This window comes from Neoarius graeffei, chromosome 26 (genome assembly GCF_027579695.1).
Source record: "Neoarius graeffei isolate fNeoGra1 chromosome 26, fNeoGra1.pri, whole genome shotgun sequence".
Classification (NCBI taxonomy): Eukaryota; Metazoa; Chordata; class Actinopteri; order Siluriformes; family Ariidae; genus Neoarius; species Neoarius graeffei.
Window position 1 is genome coordinate 56,221,371 of NC_083594.1, and position 21,245 is coordinate 56,242,615.

General features: G+C 45.7%; 1 protein-coding gene across 1 annotated transcript; it reads left to right on the forward strand.

Moving 5' to 3' along the window:
- Nucleotides 1-6,564: 6,564 nt before the first annotated feature.
- gpr37l1a (G protein-coupled receptor 37 like 1a) lies at nt 6,565-15,408 on the forward strand. The gene is made up of 3 exons (XM_060910892.1): nt 6,565-6,755; nt 12,041-12,592; nt 13,479-15,408. The coding sequence occupies exons 1-3, from the start codon at nt 6,687-6,689 to the stop codon at nt 14,301-14,303; spliced, it is 1,446 nt and encodes a 481-aa protein (XP_060766875.1). The 5' UTR covers nt 6,565-6,686; the 3' UTR covers nt 14,304-15,408.
- The last annotated feature ends 5,837 nt before the right edge of the window (nt 15,409-21,245 follow it).

Below are 21,245 nucleotides of genomic sequence, written 5' to 3' on the forward strand. Positions count from 1 at the left end.
TGCGCCAGGAGCCGCCCTTGATCGGGCCGGAGCGTATCGCATACCGGTGAGTATCCAAGGGGATACACATCAAGCGTTGGTGGATTCTGGTTGTAATCAGACCTCAATCCACCAAAACCTGGTGCAAGATGAGGCATTGGGGGGAGCACAATTGGTGAAGGTGTTGTGTGTGCACAGGGATGTTCACAACTACCCTCTAGTGTTGGTCCACATCTTTTTTCGAGGGGAAAATTTATAGTGAAGGCGGCGGTTAATCCTCGCCTTACCCACTCGATAATTTTGGGGACGGATTGGCCGGGATTTGGGGAATTAATGAGTCACCTAGTGAAGAGTGGGTCCTGCCGTAGTTTAATAAGGGAAGGTTCTGGTGTCGCGTTGGCGGGAGCAGCTGTCACAGAGCCGTCTACATCAGCTCCGTGTCAAAGTGAGGAGCCGCCAGCTCCTCCTCTCTCTATTGGGGAATCCCTCACGGATTTTCCATTAGAGCAGTCGCGACACGAGACTCTGCAGCATGCATTTGACCAGGTGAGAGTAATCGATGGTCAAATGCTCCAGCCAAACGCCACCCCATCCTTCCCCTACTTCGCAATTATAAAGGATAGATTATACCGAGTGACGCAGGACACTCAGACTAAAGAACAAGTCATGCAGCTGTTGATTCCGAAGAGCCGCCGGGAATTGGTATTCCAGGTGGCTCACTTTAATCCCATGGCTGGACACTTAGGACAGGATAAGACACTAGCCTGAATAATGGCCCGGTTCTATTGGCCAGGCCGGCAATGTCTGTAGGTGGTGTACTGCGTGCCGCGAATGCCAGTTAGTAAATCCAGTGGCCATTCCAAAAGCGCCTTTGCGCCCTCTCCCATTAATCGAGACCCCGTTCGAAAGAATTGGGATGGATCTTGTCGGGCCATTAGATCGGTCAACACGAGGGTACTGCTTTATATTAGTTCTGGTGGACTATGCAACGCAATACCCGGAAGCGGTGCCTCTTCGCAATATCTCAGCTCGCAGTATTGCAGAGGCGCTCTTCCGCGTCATCTCCCGAGTTGGAATCCCGAAAGAGATTCTGACTGACCAAGGCACCGCCTTTATGTCATGTACACTAAATGAACTGTATAGGTTGTTGGGTATTAAGCCGATCCGCACGAGCGTGTATCACCCACAAACGGACGGTTTAGTTGAACGGTTCAATCGCACCCTCAAGAATATAATTAAAAAATTCGTAAATGAGGACGCACATAATTGGGATAAGTGGCTCGAACCCTTGTTGTTTTCAGTGCGAGAGGTCCCACAAGCCTCCACGGGGTTCTCCCTGTTTGAATTGTTATACGGGCGTAAGCTGCACGGCATTCTAGATGTGCTGTGGGAAAATTGGGAGGAGGGACCTTCACAAAGTAAAAATGAAATCCAATACATTATTGACCTGTGCGCAAAACTCCACACACTCGCCCACCTAACTCAGGAGAATTTGCGGCAGGCCCAAGAACGACAAACCTGCCTGTACGACAAAGGTACGCGCCTCAGGGAGTGTGCACCGGGAGATAAAGTACTCGTACTGTTGCCCACATCGAGCTCCAAATTAGTCGTCAAGTGGCAAGGACCCTTTGAGGTCACACGGTGAGTCGGGGACGTTGACTATGAGGTGAGGCAAACAGACAGGGGTGGGGCATTACAGGTTTACCACCTCAATCTGCTCAAACTCTGGAACAAGGAGGTCCCCGTGGCGTTGGTGTCGGTAGTTCCGGAGAAGGCGGAGCTGGGGTCAGAGGTTCAAAAGGGAACATTGGCATCACGTACCTCTCCGGTCCCCTGTGGAGACCACCTCTCCCCAACCCAACTCGCGGAGGTTGCCCAGTTGCAGACTGAGTTTTCGGACGTATTCTCACCCCTGCCCGGCCGCACCAACCTCATAGAGCACCACATTGAGATGCCCCCGGGGGTGGTAGTGCATAGCCGCCCTTACAGGCTACCGGAACACAAGAAAAAAGTGGTTCGGGAAGAACTCGAGGCCATGCTCGAAATGGGCATCGTCGAGGAGTCCCACAGTGACTGGAGCAGCCTGGTGGTCTTGGTAGCTAAGGCCGACGGGTCGGTCCGGTTCTGTGTAGACTATAGGAAAGTCAACGCGGTGTCTAAATTCGATGCGTACCCAATGCCTTGTATTGATGAGTTGCTCGATCGACTAGGCACACCTCGCTTTTACTCGACACTGGATTTAACAAAGGGTTATTGGCAGATCCCCTTGACTACATTATCCCGAGAAAAAACGGCCTTTTCCACACCATTCGGCTTACACCAGTTTGTCACACTTCCTTTTGGGCTGTTTGGGGTGCCCGCTACATTTCAGCGGCTGATGGATAGGGTCCTCCGCCCCCACGCCACCTATGTGGCCGCTTACCTCGACGATATCATTATCTATAGTAATGACTGGCCGAGGCACCTCCAACATCTGAGGGCCATCCTTAGGTCGCTGAGGTGAGCGGGTCTCACAGCCAACCTGAAGAAGTGTGCGATTGGGCGGGTGGAAGTACGGTATCTGGGCTTCCACTTGGGCAACGGGCAGGTGCGTCCCCAAATTAACAAGACAGCGGCAATTGCAGCCTGCCCGAGGCCCAAGACCAAAAAGGGGGTGAGACAGTTCCTGGGGCTGGCTGGCTATTATCGTAGGTTTATACCTAACTATTCAGATGTCACCAGCCTGCTGACTGATCTGACTAAAAAGGGGGCACTAGATCCAGTCTAGTGGACGGAGCAATGCCAGCGGGCTTTTTCTGAGGTAAAGGCTGCACTGTGTGGGGGGCCACTTTTACACTCCCCTGACTTTTCTCTCCCCTTTATGTTACAGACGGATGCGTCGGACAGAGGGCTGGGGGCTGTTTTGTCCCAGGAGGTGGAGGGGGAGGGCCGCCCAGTGTTGTATATCAGTAGGAAGCTGTCGGTGCGTGAGGGGCGCTACAGCACCATTGAAAAGGAGTGCCTAGCGATCAAGTGGGTGGTCCTTGCCCTCCGTTACTACCTGCTGGGACGCCCTTTCACCCTCTGTTTGGACCACACGCCCCTCCAGTGGCTCCACCGCATGAAGGATGCCAACGCGCGGATCACCCATTGGTATCTGGCACTCCAACCCTTCAACTTCAAGGTGATCCACAGGCCGGGGGCGCAGATGGCCGTGGTGGACTTCCTCTCCCGTCAAGGGGGGGGGGAGACGGCTACAGGGGGGGTATGTGGCAGCGGGGGTGTGGCCAAGCATCGGTCTGTGACCGGATGGCGGAGTCGGGAAGGTAAGTGGCAGAATCACTGCACCTGAGGTTGATTAATGTGTTTGTGTGTCTTCCCCAGTGACCACACCCTATTTAAGGAAGAGAGCGAGAGCAGAGCAGGCTTTCTCCCCAACCAGACAACGGGAGTGTGTGTGTGTGTATATGTGTATAGTTAAGGCTGAAAAGCTAAAATAAAAAGGCTTTGTGAACTCAGTTCTGGCCTGCCGTCCTTCTGTGCTCCACCCACCCATCCGAACTGCTACAGCGGGGTACACCCTGGACAAGTCACCAGGTCATCACAGGGCTGACACATAGACACAGACAACCATTCACACTCACATCCATGTACAGGATAATAATAATAAATGGAGTGGCACGGTGGTGTAGTGGTTAGCGCTGTCGCCTCACAGCAAGAAGGTCCGGGTTCGAGCCCCGGGGCCGGCGAGGGCCTTTCTGTGTGGAGTTTGCATGTTCTCCCCGTGTCCGTGTGGGTTTCCTCCGGGTGCTCCGGTTTCCCCCACAGTCCAAAGACATGCAGGTTAGGTTAACTGGTGAATCTAAATTGACCGTAGGTGTGAATGTGAGTGTGAATGGTTGTCTGTGTCTATGTGTCAGTCCTGTGATGACCTGGCGACTTGTCCAGGGTGAACCCCGCCTTTCGCCCGTAGTCAGCTGGGATAGGCTCCAGCTTGCCTGCGACCCTGTACAGGATAAGCAGCTACAGATAATGGATGGATGGATGGATGGATGGATGGATGGAATAATAATAAATGTACTCTTAAATTAAAAAAGCCACTTGTTTTTGTTTTGTCCCAGATGACAGCAGAGTTTTGCCCAGAATCGAGAGCTACTTCTCAGAGAACTGATTAAAACAACCAGCACAAAACTCAGCAATCTTCTGGACAACAAATGTTTCATCAGCTGCTGGAATGTTTCCGGGTCATTACACATTAATCCAACCATTAAAGCAATTAAAGTCAAACAATAACCAGGATACTTTCATTTTTATCTTTCTCAGATATAAATACCTGAGTCAAGTCACTTCACCTCACATCAACTATGGTGCTGCCTTATATAAACACATTTTCCAGTTAAAATGGGGTGATTTACTGAAATTGTGCTATCTATCTATCTATCTATCTATCTATCTATCTATCTATCTATCTATCTATCTATCTATCTGTCTGTCTGTCTGTCTGTCTGTCTGTCTGTCTGTCTGTCTGTCTGTCTGTCTATCTATCTATCTATCACGGGCGATTGCTCTCAGACAACGAGGGAGGCTCAGCCTCCTCTAAAAATGACGAACATCGTGTAGGATGAATTGCGCTAGGCTTATGCTCTCAGACAACGAGGGAGGCTCAGCCTCCTCTAAAAATGACGAACATCGTGTAGGATGAATTGCGCTAGGCTTATGTTATAGCCAACCTTATAACATTGCTATTTCAGATCCAGAATCATAGAAATATATGTGCTCAACCCAACTGCAGTGCGAAATCATTCCGTTATAACTTTCCCCAGTTCGCCTAATGTGTGCATGAGTTTTTCCCCCTCGTGACAGCGCGATGCAGCCCAGCCTCAGTGGACTTCAATGGCATTTGGGAGCGATGCGCTTTTCAATATCAAAATGCAAGACGATTATTGGACAAATACTGCGAAAATGCCCGCCCACGGACTCCCACGGACTCCCAGCCTCACAGTGGGAGGGACATGGCAGTTTCCGCGAGGAGACTGATGATTGGTGAAAGCGGCCAGATATTTTCTTTGATTGACAGCTCGTTTCAAATATAGACAGGCAGCGGTGAATTTCAGTTCAGTCCCATGCAGATTTGCAAGTGGTGTATTGTAAGAGATCAGCTTACATTTAGATTTCATTCATTACATACGGTTTCTACCAGCTTTTTTAGTTTGTATATATTTTCATTGTAAATAAAGTGTAAATATAGTGTTGTCAAGTTTGCTATCTTAGTTCCAGAAATTTCGTTTATTTGAGTGACTGAACTTGAACTTGAGGGGGCTAGTCAGCTAGCAAGAAAGCTGCGCATGGATGCCAAGCATTGGTGATTTAATTTTGGCGAAGCCATTTGCCAGCCTTCCTTTCGAGGAAAAAATTAAAATTAAAGAGCAGGGTAGACCAGCGCCTCAAATTGACTTGGTGAAAAAGGTAGGGAATAATACTCGTTCCTTTCAGCTCTCCTGGTACGAGAAAGTGAATTGGCTAACAGCAAGTGACCCACATCAACAACAGTAAATAGGCTACTTTAGTAATATGTCATGGATGGACCAAAAATATAGAATCTATTTAAAATGTTTATGCTGAGTATATTATATTGGAATATATATTTCTCTGGATATAAATTAAACACAGCTACAATTTGGAAAACATTTTTAAACAAAAACAGAACCGAGAACATTTCACACTACAGACCTGGATTAAAAGTGAAGGGTTATCAAAATTGTCAATAAAACATTTCTCAGTCAAAATAAGTAAAATATAGGGAAAGTGTCATTGAATGAAATGTGTGGCACCCAGCTCTATGTTTGGCTCCCCAAGGTCAGTGCTTGTGCCTATTCCAGAACACTCTGCTGTTACTGCTGAGGTTCCTGACAAAGAGCTGCTTTCAATAATGATCAATTTTTAAACAACATGCCACAATTTTAAAATATAAAATGTTAAAATATACCCCCCCAACACCATCATCATGTATATTGGACAGTAGGCTAATGGGCCAAAAGAACCTGTTATTTCACAGTTTGTGACCCTGCCAGCAATCAGCCAGATCAGAGGCAAGAGTATGGGCAAAATTTATGTGTTTTTTCTTTTTTCTTTTAAAATCTTGAAATATTGTAACTGACCAGCCTCCCCGTTTGAAAGACTACCAGCCGCCACTGCTATCTATCTATCTATCTATCTATCTATCTATCTATCTATCTATCTATCTATCTATCTATCTATCTTGCAGTTCTGCTAAATAGGGCTTTTCCAAGATTTCTTCCAAATACATTCATTGTTTGTCAATAAATTAGTGGTTTTTTAACGAATATAATTATCTAATTGCACCGCCAGATGGCACTAAAAGACGCGGTCTCACACAGCTCTTTTATTAATACAGAATAATGCTCATAAATGGCCACTAGATGGCAGTAATAAGAGGCTAAATGCAATTTGGCCACCAGATGGCAGCAATAACACGCAGTCCAGTTCAACCAGCGCGATTGTGCAGTGATGGAACGCGGTGTGTGTAATTCTCCATCCTTTCCACCAGATGGCGATGACTGTGCGCGTGTCTCCGCTCTGTGACTGAGCTGAGAGGAGAAATCAAACTTCCCTGGGTTTTTCTCCTCAGTCGCTTTTCTCTCCATCAGTGTCCGCCTCTCTTTCTCTCAGTCTCTTTCTCTCCGGGTTTATCTGACTGACTCGGTGAAATGCTGCTCTTCCTCCATGTGGCGGTGGTGTGTGTGGGGCTGATGGAGACGCGCCGGCTGAAGAACACGGTAATAAACACACTTTACTCTTTACATCCTGTTTATTACTGCAGCGTGTCTCACCCGAGCACGAGCTTCTTTTAATAAACATACAAACAAAAAATCTGTTGAAAAGTATAAAACTCTTCAATAAATAATTCAGAGGCACTGAAGTCAAATCAGAGGTTTTGTGTTAATAATAATAATAATAATAATAATAATAATAATAATGAAGAAGAGAGAAAATATTCCAGAAGTTTTTTCTTTTTGTTTTGTTTAATATTTCAGACTTTAATATTCAGCAATTTTTCATTTTTGTGTGTAAATGTAATGAGGATAATGGGTTATGTTTCTGTTCCCTCTTCCTCGGTAGTGATTAGTGGGTATAACCCACAGTAGGCTCCCTCGGTAGTGATTAGGGGGTATAACCCACAGTAGGCTCCCTCGGTAGTGATTAGGGGGTATAACCCACAGTAGGCTCCCTCGGTAGTGATTAGGGGGTATAACCCACAGTAGGCTCCCTCGGTAGTGATTAGGGGGTATAACCCACAGTAGGCTCCCTCGGTAGTGATTAGGGGGTATAACCCACAGTAGGCTCCCTCGGTAGTCATTAGGGGGTATAACCCACAGTAGACTCCCTCGGTAGTGATTAGGGGGTATAACCCACAGTAGGCTCCCTCGGTAGTGATTAGGGGGTATAACCCACAGTAGGCTCCCTCAGTAGTCATTAGGGGGTATAACCCACAGTAGGCTCCCTCGGTAGACATTAGGGGGTATAACCCACAGTAGACTCCCTCGGTAGTGATTAGGGGGTATAACCCATAGTAGGCTTCCTCGGTAGTCATTGGGGGTATAACCCACAGTAGACTCCCTCAGTAGTGATTAGTGGGTATAACCCACAGTAGGCTCCCTCAGTAGTCACTAGGGGGTATAACCCACAGTAGGCTCCCTCGGTAGTGATTAGGGGGTATAACCCACAGTAGGCTCCCTCGGTAGTCATTAGTGGGTATAACCCACAGTAGGCTCCCTCGGTAGTGATTAGGGGGTATAACCCACAGTAGGCTCCCTCGGTAGTCATTAGTGGGTATAACCCACAGTAGGCTCCCTCGGTAGTCATTGGGGGTATAACCCACAGTAGACTCCCTCGGTAGTGATTAGGGGGTATAACCCACAGTAGGCTCCCTCGGTAGTCATTAGGGGGTATAACCCACAGTAGGCTCCCTCGGTAGTGATTAGTGGGTATAACCCACAGTAGACTCCCTCGGTAGTGATTAGGGGGTATAACCCACAGTAGACTCCCTCGGTAGTGATTAGGGGGTATAACCCACTGTAGACACCCTCGGTAGTGATTAGTGGGTATAACCCACAGTAGGCTCCCTCGGTAGTCATTAGGGGGTATAACCCACAGTAGGCTCCCTTGGTAGTGATTAGGGGGTATAACCCACAGTAGGCTCCCTCGGTAGTCATTAGTGGGTATAACCCACAGTAGGCTCCCTCGGTAGTGATTAGGGGGTATAACCCACATTAGGCTCCCTCGGTAGTCATTAGTGGGTATAACCCACAGTAGGCTCCCTCGGTAGTCATTGGGGGTATAACCCACAGTAGACTCCCTCGGTAGTGATTAGGGGGTATAACCCACAGTAGGCTCCCTCGGTAGTCATTAGGGGGTATAACCCACAGTAGGCTCCCTCGGTAGTGATTAGTGGGTATAACCCACAGTAGACTCCCTCGGTAGTGATTAGGGGGTATAACCCACAGTAGACTCCCTCGGTAGTGATTAGGGGGTATAACCCACTGTAGACACCCTCGGTAGTGATTAGTGGGTATAACCCACAGTAGGCTCCCTCGGTAGTCATTAGGGGGTATAACCCACAGTAGGCTCCCTTGGTAGTGATTAGGGGGTATAACCCACAGTAGGCTCCCTCAGTAGTCATTAGGGGGTATAACCCACAGTAGGCTCCCTCGGTAGTCATTAGGGGGTATAACCCACAGTAGACTCCCTCGGTAGTGATTAGGGGGTATAACCCACAGTAGGCTCCCTCGGTAGTCATTAGGGGGTATAACCCACAGTAGGCTCCCTCGGTAGTCATTAGGGGGTATAACCCACAGTAGGCTCCCTCAGTAGTCATTAGGGGGTATAACCCACTGTAGACACCCTCGGTAGTGATTAGGGGGTATAACCCACAGTAGGCTCCCTCGGTAGTCATTAGGGGGTATAACCCACAGTAGACTCCCTCGGTAGTGATTAGGGGGTATAACCCACAGTAGGCCCCCTCGGTAGTGATTAGGGGGTATAACCCACTGTAGACACCCTCGGTAGTGATTAGTGGGTATAACCCACAGTAGGCTCCCTCGGTAGTCATTAGGGGGTATAACCCACAGTAGGCCCCCTCGGTAGTGATTAGGGGGTATAACCCACTGTAGACACCCTCGGTAGTGATTAGTGGGTATAACCCACAGTAGGCTCCCTCGGTAGTCATTAGGGGGTATAACCCACAGTAGGCTCCCTCAGTAGTCATTAGGGGGTATAACCCACTGTAGGCCCCCTCGGTAGTGATTAGGGGGTATAACCCACTGTTGACACCCTCGGTAGTGATTAGTGGGTATAACCCACAGTAGGCTCCCTCGGTAGTCATTAGGGGGTATAACCCACAGTAGGCTCCCTCGGTAGTGATTAGGGGGTATAACCCTCTGTAGACACCCTCGGTAGTCATTAGTGGGTATAACCCACAGTAGGCTCCCTCGGTAGTCATTAGGGGGTATTACCCACAATAAACTCCCTCGGTAGTGATTAGGGGGTATAACCCACAGTAGGCTCCCTCGGTAGTCATTAGGGGGTATAACCCACAGTAGGCTCCCTCAGTAGTCATTAGGGGGTATAACCCACTGTAGACACCCTCGGTAGTGATTAGGGGGTATAACCCACAGTAGGCTCCCTCGGTAGTCATTAGGGGGTATAACCCACAGTAGACTCCCTCGGTAGTGATTAGGGGGTATAACCCACAGTAGGCTCCCTCGGTAGTCATTGGGGGTATAACCCACAGTAGACTCTCTCTGTAGTGATTAGTGGGTATAACCCACAGTAGACTCCCTCGGTAGTGATTAGGGGGTGTAACCTACAGTAGACTCCCTTGGTAGTGATTAGGGGGTGTAACCCACAGTAGACTCTCTCGGTAGTCATTAGGGGGTATAACCCACAGTAGGCTCCCTCGGTAGTCATTGGGGGTATAACCCACAGTAGACTCCCTCGGTAGTGATTAGGGGGTATAACCCACAGTAGGCTCCCTCGGTAGTCATTAGGGGGTATAACCCACAGTAGACTCTCTCTGTAGTGATTAGGGGGTATAACCCACAGTAGACTCTCTCTGTAGTGATTAGTGGGTATAACCCACAGTAGATTCCCTCGGTAGTGATTAGGGGGTGTAACCTACAGTAGACTCCCTTGGTAGTGATTAGGGGGTGTAACCCACAGTAGACTCTCTCTGTAGTGATTAGGGGGTATTACCCACAGTAGGCTCCCTCGGTAGTGATTAGGGGGTATAACCCACAGTAGGCTCCCTCAGTAGTCATTGGGGGTATAATCCACAGTAGACTCTCTCTGTAGTGATTAGTGGGTATAACCCACAGTAGACTCCCTGGGTAGTGATTAGGGGGTGTAACCTACAGTAGACTCCCTTGGTAGTGATTAGGGGGTGTAACCCACAGTAGACTCTCTCTGTAGTGATTAGGGGGTATTACCCACAGTAGGCTCCCTCGGTAGTGATTAGGGGGTCTTACCCACAGTAGGCTCCCTTGGTAGTCATTAGGGGGTATAACCCACAGTAGACTCTCTCCGTAGTGATTAGGGGGTATAACCCACAGTAGGCTCCCTCAGTAGTCATTGGGGGTATTACCCACAGTAGGCTCCCTCGGTAGTCATTAGGGGGTGTAACCCACAGTAGGCTCCCTAGGTAGTCATTAGGGGGTATAACCCACAGTAGACTCTCTCTGTAGTGATTAGTGGGTATAACCCACAGTAGACTCCCTCGGTAGTGATTAGGGGATGTAACCTACAGTAGACTCCCTCGGTAGTGATTAGGGGATGTAACCTACAGTAGACTCCCTCGGTAGTGATTAGGGGATGTAACCTACAGTAGACTCCCTCGGTAGTGATTAGGGGGTGTAACCCACAGTGAGAATTTTCTGGTGAAGAATTAAACTCCTGATGAAGTTATTCTCTTGTTTATATCGTTTTATTTCCTCTGAGTGTTCCTGTTCTGTAAATCTGTTAGCACTGCACTCATTTTATTTCCTCAAAGCCCTGTTTTTAAAAATGCTAAATAAATTCAACAAAAAACAACAGAAATATAAAGCAAGTGTTGCCAGGCAAAACAAACCTTGCCCGGTAGCACTTATGATGAATATGAAGGATGATATCGCAAAAAAAAAAATCGGTCCCCTATGGGTCCATGTGGCTTATAAATAAAATAGTTTTCTGATCCCGTGTCCCTACAGTAAATACAGCATATATATTTACTCTCTGAGGCAGGAGCCACAAAAATGAAGCGTAATCCAAAAATGAACAATTTAAAAATCACAGAAGTAAAATATACCAAGTGTCTGTATTTTATATTATTCTCCTCTTCCCTCTTACAGTTTTCCAAACTGAACCCTCCGAACCGAGGCTGACACACACGCGCTGTCGCCATGACCCAAACTCTTATTTCCCGGAAATGGCCCGGCGCTAGAGCTCAGTGGAACGCACTTTCCCTCTGTCATAAGCATAAACATGTCCGAAAGCCATTTCTTTAGTCTAGTCAATTTATTTCGAATGGTGAACCGAATTGTACATGTTCACTGGCCATTTTAATAGGAACACATGTATGCGCATGCGGAACACGGGACTGTTACACTCTTACATTCTTACAGCACGATGATGTAGTGACCAGCACCTCTATATGAGGCAGGAGACACAACAAAAACGATTTTGACCTTTTTGGTCCCTTTGACCGGATGACCCTCAAAATGTTGGAGGTTCTATTTGAGACCAATGACCAGCTATCCTGAAAGTTTCATGAAGCTTGATCCAGCTGTTTTCCCATAATATTGTTAACAAAAAAACAAAGAAACCCGACCGAAAACAATACCTTGCCCCCTGGTGGACTCCGTCCCGGGCGAGGTAATAATGAAAGTGTTTTCTAGCAACTTGAAATAGTTACCATAGCAGTTAGCAAGCCATTTGCTCATGTTAGCCATCATGCTAGCTTGTAAAAATTGTTAAAGTATTTTCAACGGAAGTCTTTTATTAAAATTTTTGTCTTGTTTTTTGTTGACAGTGGATCCCCATGGAGACACCATCACATGACCTCCTTTCTCCCTCCCCCACTGTACTTCGCAGTACTAGCTCAGTGCTAACACATGGTACCAGGGTAACAGGAGAGTCAGAGGTCACAACCCTGGACGGTCAGCGCAGGAGACTGGCCCGCAGCTCTAAAGGCGGGAGATCAAAGCAGAGGGCGGAGCATCATGAGCACCGACACCCACGGCCCTTCGATCCAGATGGTTATTTCACCACACCAAGGGTTTTTAATGGCTCTCTGCTGGTGCACAATCCACTGTACCCAGTGACGGGCGAGTCGTACGGGGCATATGCTGTGATGCTGTTATCACTGGTGGTATTCACGGTGGGTGTGGTCACCAACCTGGCCGTCACATGCTCTGTGTGGCACAACCACTACCTGCAAAATGCTTGCAACTGTGTCCTAGCGAGTCTGGCACTCTGGGACCTTGCTGTGATCTTCTTCTGCCTGCCGGTCGTCGTCTTCCACGAGCTCACCAAGAGACGACTGATGGGAGACGTGTCCTGCCGCCTCGTACCATTTATAGAGGTTTGTTTTATTGTTCTATAACTCTGACATCAGCTCATCTGAATAAAAGAGTTAAAGGTGGGTCAGTGGGTGGGTCAGTGAGGGAGACAGTGAGTGGGTCAGTGAGGGAGTCAGTGAGTGGGTCAGTGAGTCAATCAGTGAGTCAGTCAGTGAGGGAGTCAGTGAGTTGGTCATTGAGGGAGTCAGTGACTCAATCAGTGAGTCAGTCAGTGAGTCAATCAGTGAGTCAGTCAGTGAGGGAGACAGTGAGTGGGTCAGTGAGGGAGTCAATCAGTGAGTCAGTCAATGAGTCAGTCAGTGAGGGAGTCAGTGAGTTGGTCAGTGAGGGAGTCAGTGAGTCAGTTCCATAAATATCCTGTTTTACTGAAATACACTACAAAGAAAGTGTAAAAATTCCCCAAAATATTCTCTCTATTAAGACTTGATTGAAAGCCACAGGATGAAGACACCTCTTTAGAACAGCTTCTGTGTGAAACAGTTCAATTCATATGCAAATGCACCACCTAATTAGTCTGTGTGTGTGTGTGTGTGTGTGTAATTGAGCTCAGGAGTTTGTTAAATGGAGATGTGGGTCAGTGGGTCTGAAGGTGTGTTTATTTTGGAGGTTTTGTTCAGTGCAGTCGCTCACTCACTCCTCATAATGACAAAAAGAGACAAAGATAAAAGATTTATAAACCGTTTAGAGGTTTTATAATTTAGACAAGAATGAAAAATGGGGCATTTTATTTTCAATTCCAAATATAAGCGGCATGGGCGTGGCTGTTTTACAGGCATAGTAGGTGTGGCTATTTTATTAACAGTAGGGACGGCTATTTTGTAGACATAATGGGTGGGGGTCATTTAGCTTTTCCTATGCACAAATTCTGTGTATGTGTGTGTGTCTCAGGTGACGTCTCTGGGCGTGAGCACCTTCAGTCTCTGTGCTCTGAGTGTTGATCGTTTCCAGACGTTAACGAGCTCCTCCTCCTCTAAGACCCCCGAGTCATTCGGCTCCATTGTGTCGAAGCTGTCGGTGATCTGGGTGGGCTCACTGCTCCTCGCTGTCCCCGAGCTCATGATCTGGCGTTTGGAAACGGAGCTGTCTCCCATCTCGCATCTCCCTGTGGACTCGTGCGTCCGTCTGCCTCCTTCATCGCCTCATTTCTCCGAGTCTGTTTATTCACTCGTCATGACGTACCACGAGTCACGCATGTGGTGGATCTTCGGCTGCTTTTTCTGCCTGCCTTTGCTGTTCTCATTCTCATGTCATCTTCTGACGAGCCAGATTTCTGATAGCACCATCCAGACGTCCTCTTCCTGTTCTTTGTCTTCATCCAAGAAGCTCGTCACAGTGCTCGCAATCGTTTATGGAGTGTTCTGCCTCCCTGAACATGCCTGGAACATCGGACTCACCTACGCAGGAGTGCAAGTGGACGGGGCCATGCTGGCACTGCTGGCTCTGATTGGTCAGTTCCTAATGTTCATCAGGGCCTCGGTCACGCCCATTTTGATCCTCAGCTTGTGTCGATCATTGGGGCAGAGCTTCGTGGACTGCTGCTGTTGCTGCTGTGAAGAATGTCTGCCCAACAAACCTTCATCACCATCACTGGTGTCGTCATCTGTGTCATCAGCAGCAGCAGCAGCTTTGGAGAAAGAGAAGAAGTCACAGGTCGACTTTGAGAAGAAAATGAAAGAGAATTCAGTGGAGATGGCGATCGGAACTCCATGCTGAAGTCTTGGATCAGTCCTGATCACTGCGCTGTCACAGATTCAGCAGATCAGCTGCGAACATCTCACTGTCTCATTCATAACTTTCACACTCAGATCATCTGCACTCCTGAATATAACAGAGCTGGGCACTCACTGCACCCACTTTATCAGTGGGACAGTGACCTGGACAGTGTTTATAGTCCAGTGTGAGGACACATGTCCATTGTCTTTCCTTGTTGTGGACATTTTGGACAGTTTTAAACAGTGACATACTGCTGAATGGAGCCACAGCTACAGTTATTCAATCTAACAACAATAACACTCATTATATGCAGTACATCTTCTCACGTCTAGTTATGTTTATTTGTTCCATAAGCTGTATGCAACTAAATACGACCTTAATCTGTGATTTTAGAGTCCTGAGGAATAAACATGCTGGATGTTTGGTTAGTAAGTTCACTTTGGGTTCAGCGAGTACAGCTCTGTTTGTTTTTGTGTGGTTTGGCAGCGATGGAGTTAGCATGAGACAGACATGTGTACATCAATAAAATCCAGAAAACACACCGATCCTTCAACATCATCATCTACCATTTGAGAGGAGGTTCTTAAAGTGTGTATCTTTTTAAAGACAGGTCATTTAGAAGTTTACAACTCTTACTGGTTCTTTGTCCCTCAGGGGAACCCTTAAAGGTTCTTAAACCCTTGAAGAAGGCTTCTTTTCTCAGAGTGCATGTGTGCAGTACAAAATTCAAATTACTGATCATTATTGGCTTGCTAATACTCAGTAATATTAAAAAAAGTTCTTTCAGATGTTCCCAGATGGTTCCTTGGATAAGTAAGAGTTCTTTAGCCTCTAAAAGTCTTCTCTGGTGTTGAAACCCTTTCTGACCAAAAACACTGTTGAGGGAGAGTAGAAGATCACTTAAAGCCAAACAAAACCCAAAAATAAATGCCATTTACTGATCATGACAAGTGCCCTGATGTGCTTGCCACACATTTAAACTAAAAATAAAACTTTATCACAATTTATCCATTTTAAAAGTTGTGATGTTGCTAAAAAATAGGCTTCCCTGGATGCAACTATTTGCACTGAAGCTGGATATCTGCCTGTGATGCAACCGGATCACGAGAACACTGTTTACCTTTTTTAGAATTGGAAGCCTTTATTTGACGGCTAACCCAGAGCCATCGAATAAAGGCTTCCAATTCTAAAAAAAATCCCCAGGCACCACTATGCTCTCTCTCTCTCTCTCTCTCTCTCTCTCTCTCTCTCTCTCTCTCTGATGTAAAGAAAGAATTTCACTGTGCTGTAATATTCATGTGACAAATAAAGGCTTCTAATTCTAAAAATCTAATTAGACGTTTTCTGTAACCGTGTGATTTTTACTGGCAACAAAATCCACAAATCAATACACTTCACTTTTCTGAAGTTTAAATCTTATTTGGTGAGATAACGCATATGCAGCACTGACACAGATACTCGTAAACAATCCCACTGCCATAGCAACACGATTCTTGCCATCTAAAAAGATCACTTTTCTCAGTGAATAAAAACAAACAAAAGCATGTCACATAAAATGATCAGCGATCGGATTATTTTACACCCAAACGCCTGACACTTGGCATCTTTAGGGTCGTTTACAGTAGTTTAGAAACGAAGTGTCCACAGGATCCAATCACCTCCGTAAGTGATGTGGCATGTATATGACGTCATGATTTGTCCTCAGAGTGCAATATCTGAACTTCGGAGAGCGTGAGATGCAGCGCTCAGGGACACTGTGTTTCTTTTAAAATAAAATCTGTACGCACTATACAGGGACAAACATGACCAAGTGAACACTCGAACGTGTGTCGTGTGGAGATTATCTGTCAGTATAAAGGAGTTTATTTTTGGGTTTTGTTCTCAGGGTGGAGAATGCGAGTAAAGGACTTTTAGTATGAAATATCCTGCTGAGTTGAGAACATTGATGAACACTGAGACTGTTACAGCTGTGTGTCATTAACAGGAGTTAATTGGAGCATTCTGATTGGCTGGTGTTGATGACGCGACTATTTAACATCTTGAGGATGTTTTTTTAAGTAAATGTTGAATTTACTTTGTGTTAGCTGATTACAGGTTTTTTCCCTGTAAGAATATTTTGTGTGTGTGCGCGCGCGCGTGTGTGTGCGTGTGTGTGTGTGCGTGTGTGTGTGTGTGTGTGTGCGTGTGTGTGCGTGCACGCGCCCCTTCTTTAGTTGCAATTCCACTTGTAGCTGTTCTGCTCCACACTGTCTGTTTAGGGCTTGAACTCTCCTCAGGGTTTTTATTTTGCTTGAGTAAACCTGATCAGCTGAAAACACTTTCCCTTTTATTTTATTTTCACTATCAGCGATGGTTTCTGCGCTGCTCTTCTCTATAATTTCATTCTATCCTGATGTGATCGTCAGCCGATAAATAATATTTTTAATCTGTTGTGGAGGTTTGAGTGAGGTGCACATTGCTGTCTGCTGATTAGCCTAGCGTTAGCCACATTAGCTCTGTCTTGGTGTGTGTGAATGAACACACCAAGTCAAGTCAAGTTTATTTGTAAAGCGCTTTTAACAATAAACATTGTCGCAAAGCAGCTTTACAGAATTTGAACGACTTTAAACATGAGCTAATTTTATCCCTAATCTATCCCCAATGAGAAGCCTGTGGCGACGGTGGCAAGGAAAAACTCCCTCAGACGACATGAGGAAGAAACCTCGAGAGGAACCAGACTCAAAAGGGAACCCATCCTCATTTGGGCAACAACAGACAGCCTGACTATAATATTAACAGCTTTAACATGAAGTCAGTTTCGTTGATGTTATAAACTCTTCATTGATGGAAACTTGAGTGCAAAACTGTTCATGACAACTGCAGTCCTAAAGTTAGCAAGTCAACTGTAGTCCTCAGCAATAAAAGCATTACTGTAAGAGTCCAGAGCGTCTTCCAGGTGTGACTTTCAACTGTCCTCATGGGGCCGTCCTCCACAGGAGCGATGTGATGAGACTCCAACCAGACACAGGGCACCAGGATGGATCAGGCAGGTCCGAGGAGCAGAAGAGGTTCAGCATCTCGATCCCACGACCAACATGTAACTCAGAGGGACAGATTGGGGGGGGGGAGGGAGAGAAAACACAGGTTGTTAGGTATGCCCTAAAAATGACACAAGTATTAAGTCTGTGTGGTAGGCTCGCAGAGACGAGAGTCTTGACATCAGGCATAATACACAACAATGGCATGTTAATATGGTTAAAAAATATCATGACCTGCTCTGGCTGGATGCTTGATTGGGTGATGGGAGCACACTCCTCAGCAATGATGAGATGCAGATGGGACCGTTAGGGCTGGCCAAGACAATTCAGTTACATTTCACCGGGTCTGGGACATGCGACAGAATGTCTGACGGCCGATTCCCTGCAGGCTACGATAGCCAGTCGAGGTCTCCACCCTCTCCACCAAAAGATTTCCTGTTGACTCCATGTAACTCAGAGGGACAGATTTGGGGGGGGGGGAGGAAAAGAAAACACAGGTTGTTAGGTATGCCCAATGTCACCTGAATAAGTAGGACCAGTATACATATTGCACTGAGTGCAAGCAGGGACTCCAGCAACTAACTATGACAGCATAACTAAAAGGGGAGAGCCAGAAGGTAACACAGGCATGAGGGGCCCCGGGACATAAAGCAGCAGCCACTACACCGTCAACATACTCGAGTGAGCAAGCGAGTGGGGACTGACAGCATCCATACATCCCAGTTTACCAAAACACTCTGTCTGAGGATCCTCCAGATCTACTCCTTTACCTCATAAACACCATTAACACAAGGCTTGACTAAACAGATATGTTTTCAGCCGAGACTTAAATGCTGAGACTGTGTCTGATTCCCGAACACTACTTGGAAGGCTGTTCCATAACAGTGGGGCTTTGTAAGAAAAGGCTCCGCCCCCTGATGTAGCCTTCACTATACAAAGTACCAGCAGATAGCCTGCACCTTTTGATCTAAGTAGGCGTGGCGGGTCATAGAGGAGCAGAAGTTCACTCAGGTACTGTGGTGCGAGACCATTCAGTGCTTTAAAGGTCAATAGTAGTATTTTATAATCAATATGAAATTTGATTGAGAGCCAATGCAGTGTGGATAAGACAGGGGTGATGGGGTCATATTTTCTAGTTCTAGTAAGGACTCTTGCTGCTGCATTTTGAACTAACTGGAGCTTGTTTATGCACTTATTGGAACATCCAGACAGTAAGGCATTACAATAATCCAACCTGGAGGTAATGAAAGCATGAACTAGTTTTTCTATGTCATGTAGTGACATTAAATTTCTTATCTTAGCAATATTTCTGAGATGAAAGAAAGCTATCTGGGTGATGTTATCAATGTGAGTTTCGAATGAAAGACTGGGGTCAATAATCACTCCGAGGTCTTTTACTGCTGCACGTGAAGAAACAGAAAGGCCATCCAGAGTTACTGTGGAATCAGAAAACGTACTTCTAGCTGTATGTGGTCCGAGTACAAGTACTTCAGTCTTGTCAGAGTTAAGCAGAAGGAAATTGATAAGCATCCAGTGTCTAATGTCCTTAACACATTCCTCAATTTTATTAAGCTGGTGTCTCTCATCAGGTTTTGCAGAAACATACAACTGTGTGTCATCAGCATAACAGTGGAAACTAATACAATGTTTACAAATAATATCACCCAGAGGTAACATATATAGAGAAAAAAGCAGTGGACCCAAGACAGAACCTTGTGGAACACCAAACTTTACCTCAGTACGTCTAGAAATATCACCATTTATATCAACATACTGATAGCGATCAGTTAGATAAGAGCTGTGCCAGGAGAGGGCCGTTCCCTTAACTCCCACAACATTTTCTAGTCTATCCAGAAGAATGGAATGATCAATGGTATCAAATGCTGCACTAAGGTCAAGCAACACAAGCAGCGAGACACAGCCCTGATCAGACGCCAACAGTAGGTCGTTTACTACTTTAACCAGAGCTGTCTCTGTGCTATGATGAGGTCTAAATCCTGACTGATACATTTCATGGATGTTATTCCTATGTAAATATGAGCATAACTGCTGTGCCACAGCTTTTTCAAGGATCTTGGAGATAAAGGGGAGGTTTGATATCGGCCGATAATTGGACAGCTGACAGGGATCAAGGTCAGGATTTTTAATCAGGGGTTTGATAACTGCTAGTTTAAAGGATTTGGGTACATAGCCGATCCTAAGAGAAGAATTTATTATTTTTAGAAGCGGTTCAATTACTTCAGGCATTATCTGTTTGAATAGACGTGTAGGTAAGGGATCTAGTACACAAGTTGAGACTTTTGATGCAGAGATTAATGAAAGTAATTCAGTTTCTCTAAGGGGAGTAAAACATTCTAATTGCTGATCTGATACAGTTATATTGTTAACTACAGGGTCACTTACATTGTCTGACCTTAAATTAGTAGTTTGAATTTTTTGTTGGATATTCTCAATTTTGTCATTAAAAAAATTCATGAAATCGTTTCTACTACATACTGCAGGTGTGCATGTGTCTATAGTGGACTTATTCCTGGTTAATTTTGCTACAGTATTAAATAGGAATCTAGGATTATTTTTATTATCTTCTATTAGGGAGGAGAGATATGTTGATCTCGCAGCACTAAGAGCTTTTCTATACTTCAGGAAGCTCTCCTTCCACGCTAATTTGAACGCTACCAATTTTGTTTGACACCATTTATGTTCCAATTTTCAAGTGGTCTGTTTTAATGTGCGAGTGTCATCATTATACCAGGGTGCTAATTTTTTGTTTCTGACCATTTTCCTTTTTAGAGGAGCTACATTATCTAAGGTATGGCGGAATGTTGACTCTAAGCATTCAGTTGCCTGATCAAGTTCTGCAGGGGCTGACAGTGACCCAATCAAAGTTGATAACTCTGGGAGATCATTTATAAAGCTCTGTGCAGTAGTTGACGTGAATGTACGTTTAATACAGTAGCGTGGTGAGGTGCATATATTATTACTTAAACATAGTTTGAATGAGATGAGATAATGATCTGAGATAACTTCAGACTGTGGAAGTGTGACTATATTGTCTATGTTTAACCAGAATGTTAGTATTAGCTCGAGGGTGTGACCACCATTATGGGTCGGTCCTATGACATTCTGATTAATCCCTACTGAATCTAAAATGGACACAAACGCTGTTTTTAAAGGGTCTTCTGGGTTATCGAAGTGAATATTAAAATCTCCGACAACTAAAGCTTTGTCTAAGGAAATAACCAGATCTGAGATAAAATCTGCAAATTCAGAAAGAAACTCAGAATATGGCCCCGGGGGCCTGTAAATAATAAGCAATGGAATTAACTGGGTAGACTTATTTTTCGAGGCTACGTATTATGAGTATGAAGAACTTCAAATGTATTAAATTTATAACCAGGTTTTTGTGTTACACCTAGATAATCATTATAAATAACCGCGACGCCTCCTCCTCTGCCAGTTAGACGAGGCTGGTGTATATAACTGTATCCAGGAGGACTCGCTTCATTTAATGCTATATATTCATTTGGCTTAATCCATGTTTCAGTTAAACACAGTACATTAAACTCCTGATCAGTAATGAGTTCATTAACCATTAGCGCTTTAGATGTAAGAGATCTAATATTTAATAGCCCCACCTTTAGATCAAAGGTGCTGGCAGCAGCTGTACAGTCAGTATGATCTAATTTTATATTGATTAGGTTACTGGAACAAACTCCCTGAGTATTTCTACATTTTTGTTGAGCTCGGGGAACAGACACAGTCTCGATGTAGTGGACCCTGAGTGACGACTCTGTGCAGCTAGCAGACAGTCAGTTTAGCCTGTTCGTCTGCTCCCTGGCCTTGGCTCTGGATTGTCAGGAATTAACTAGGCCTGTTCTGAGACTATGACCTATGCTGCAGGAAATGAGAGCAGCACCTTCCCGAG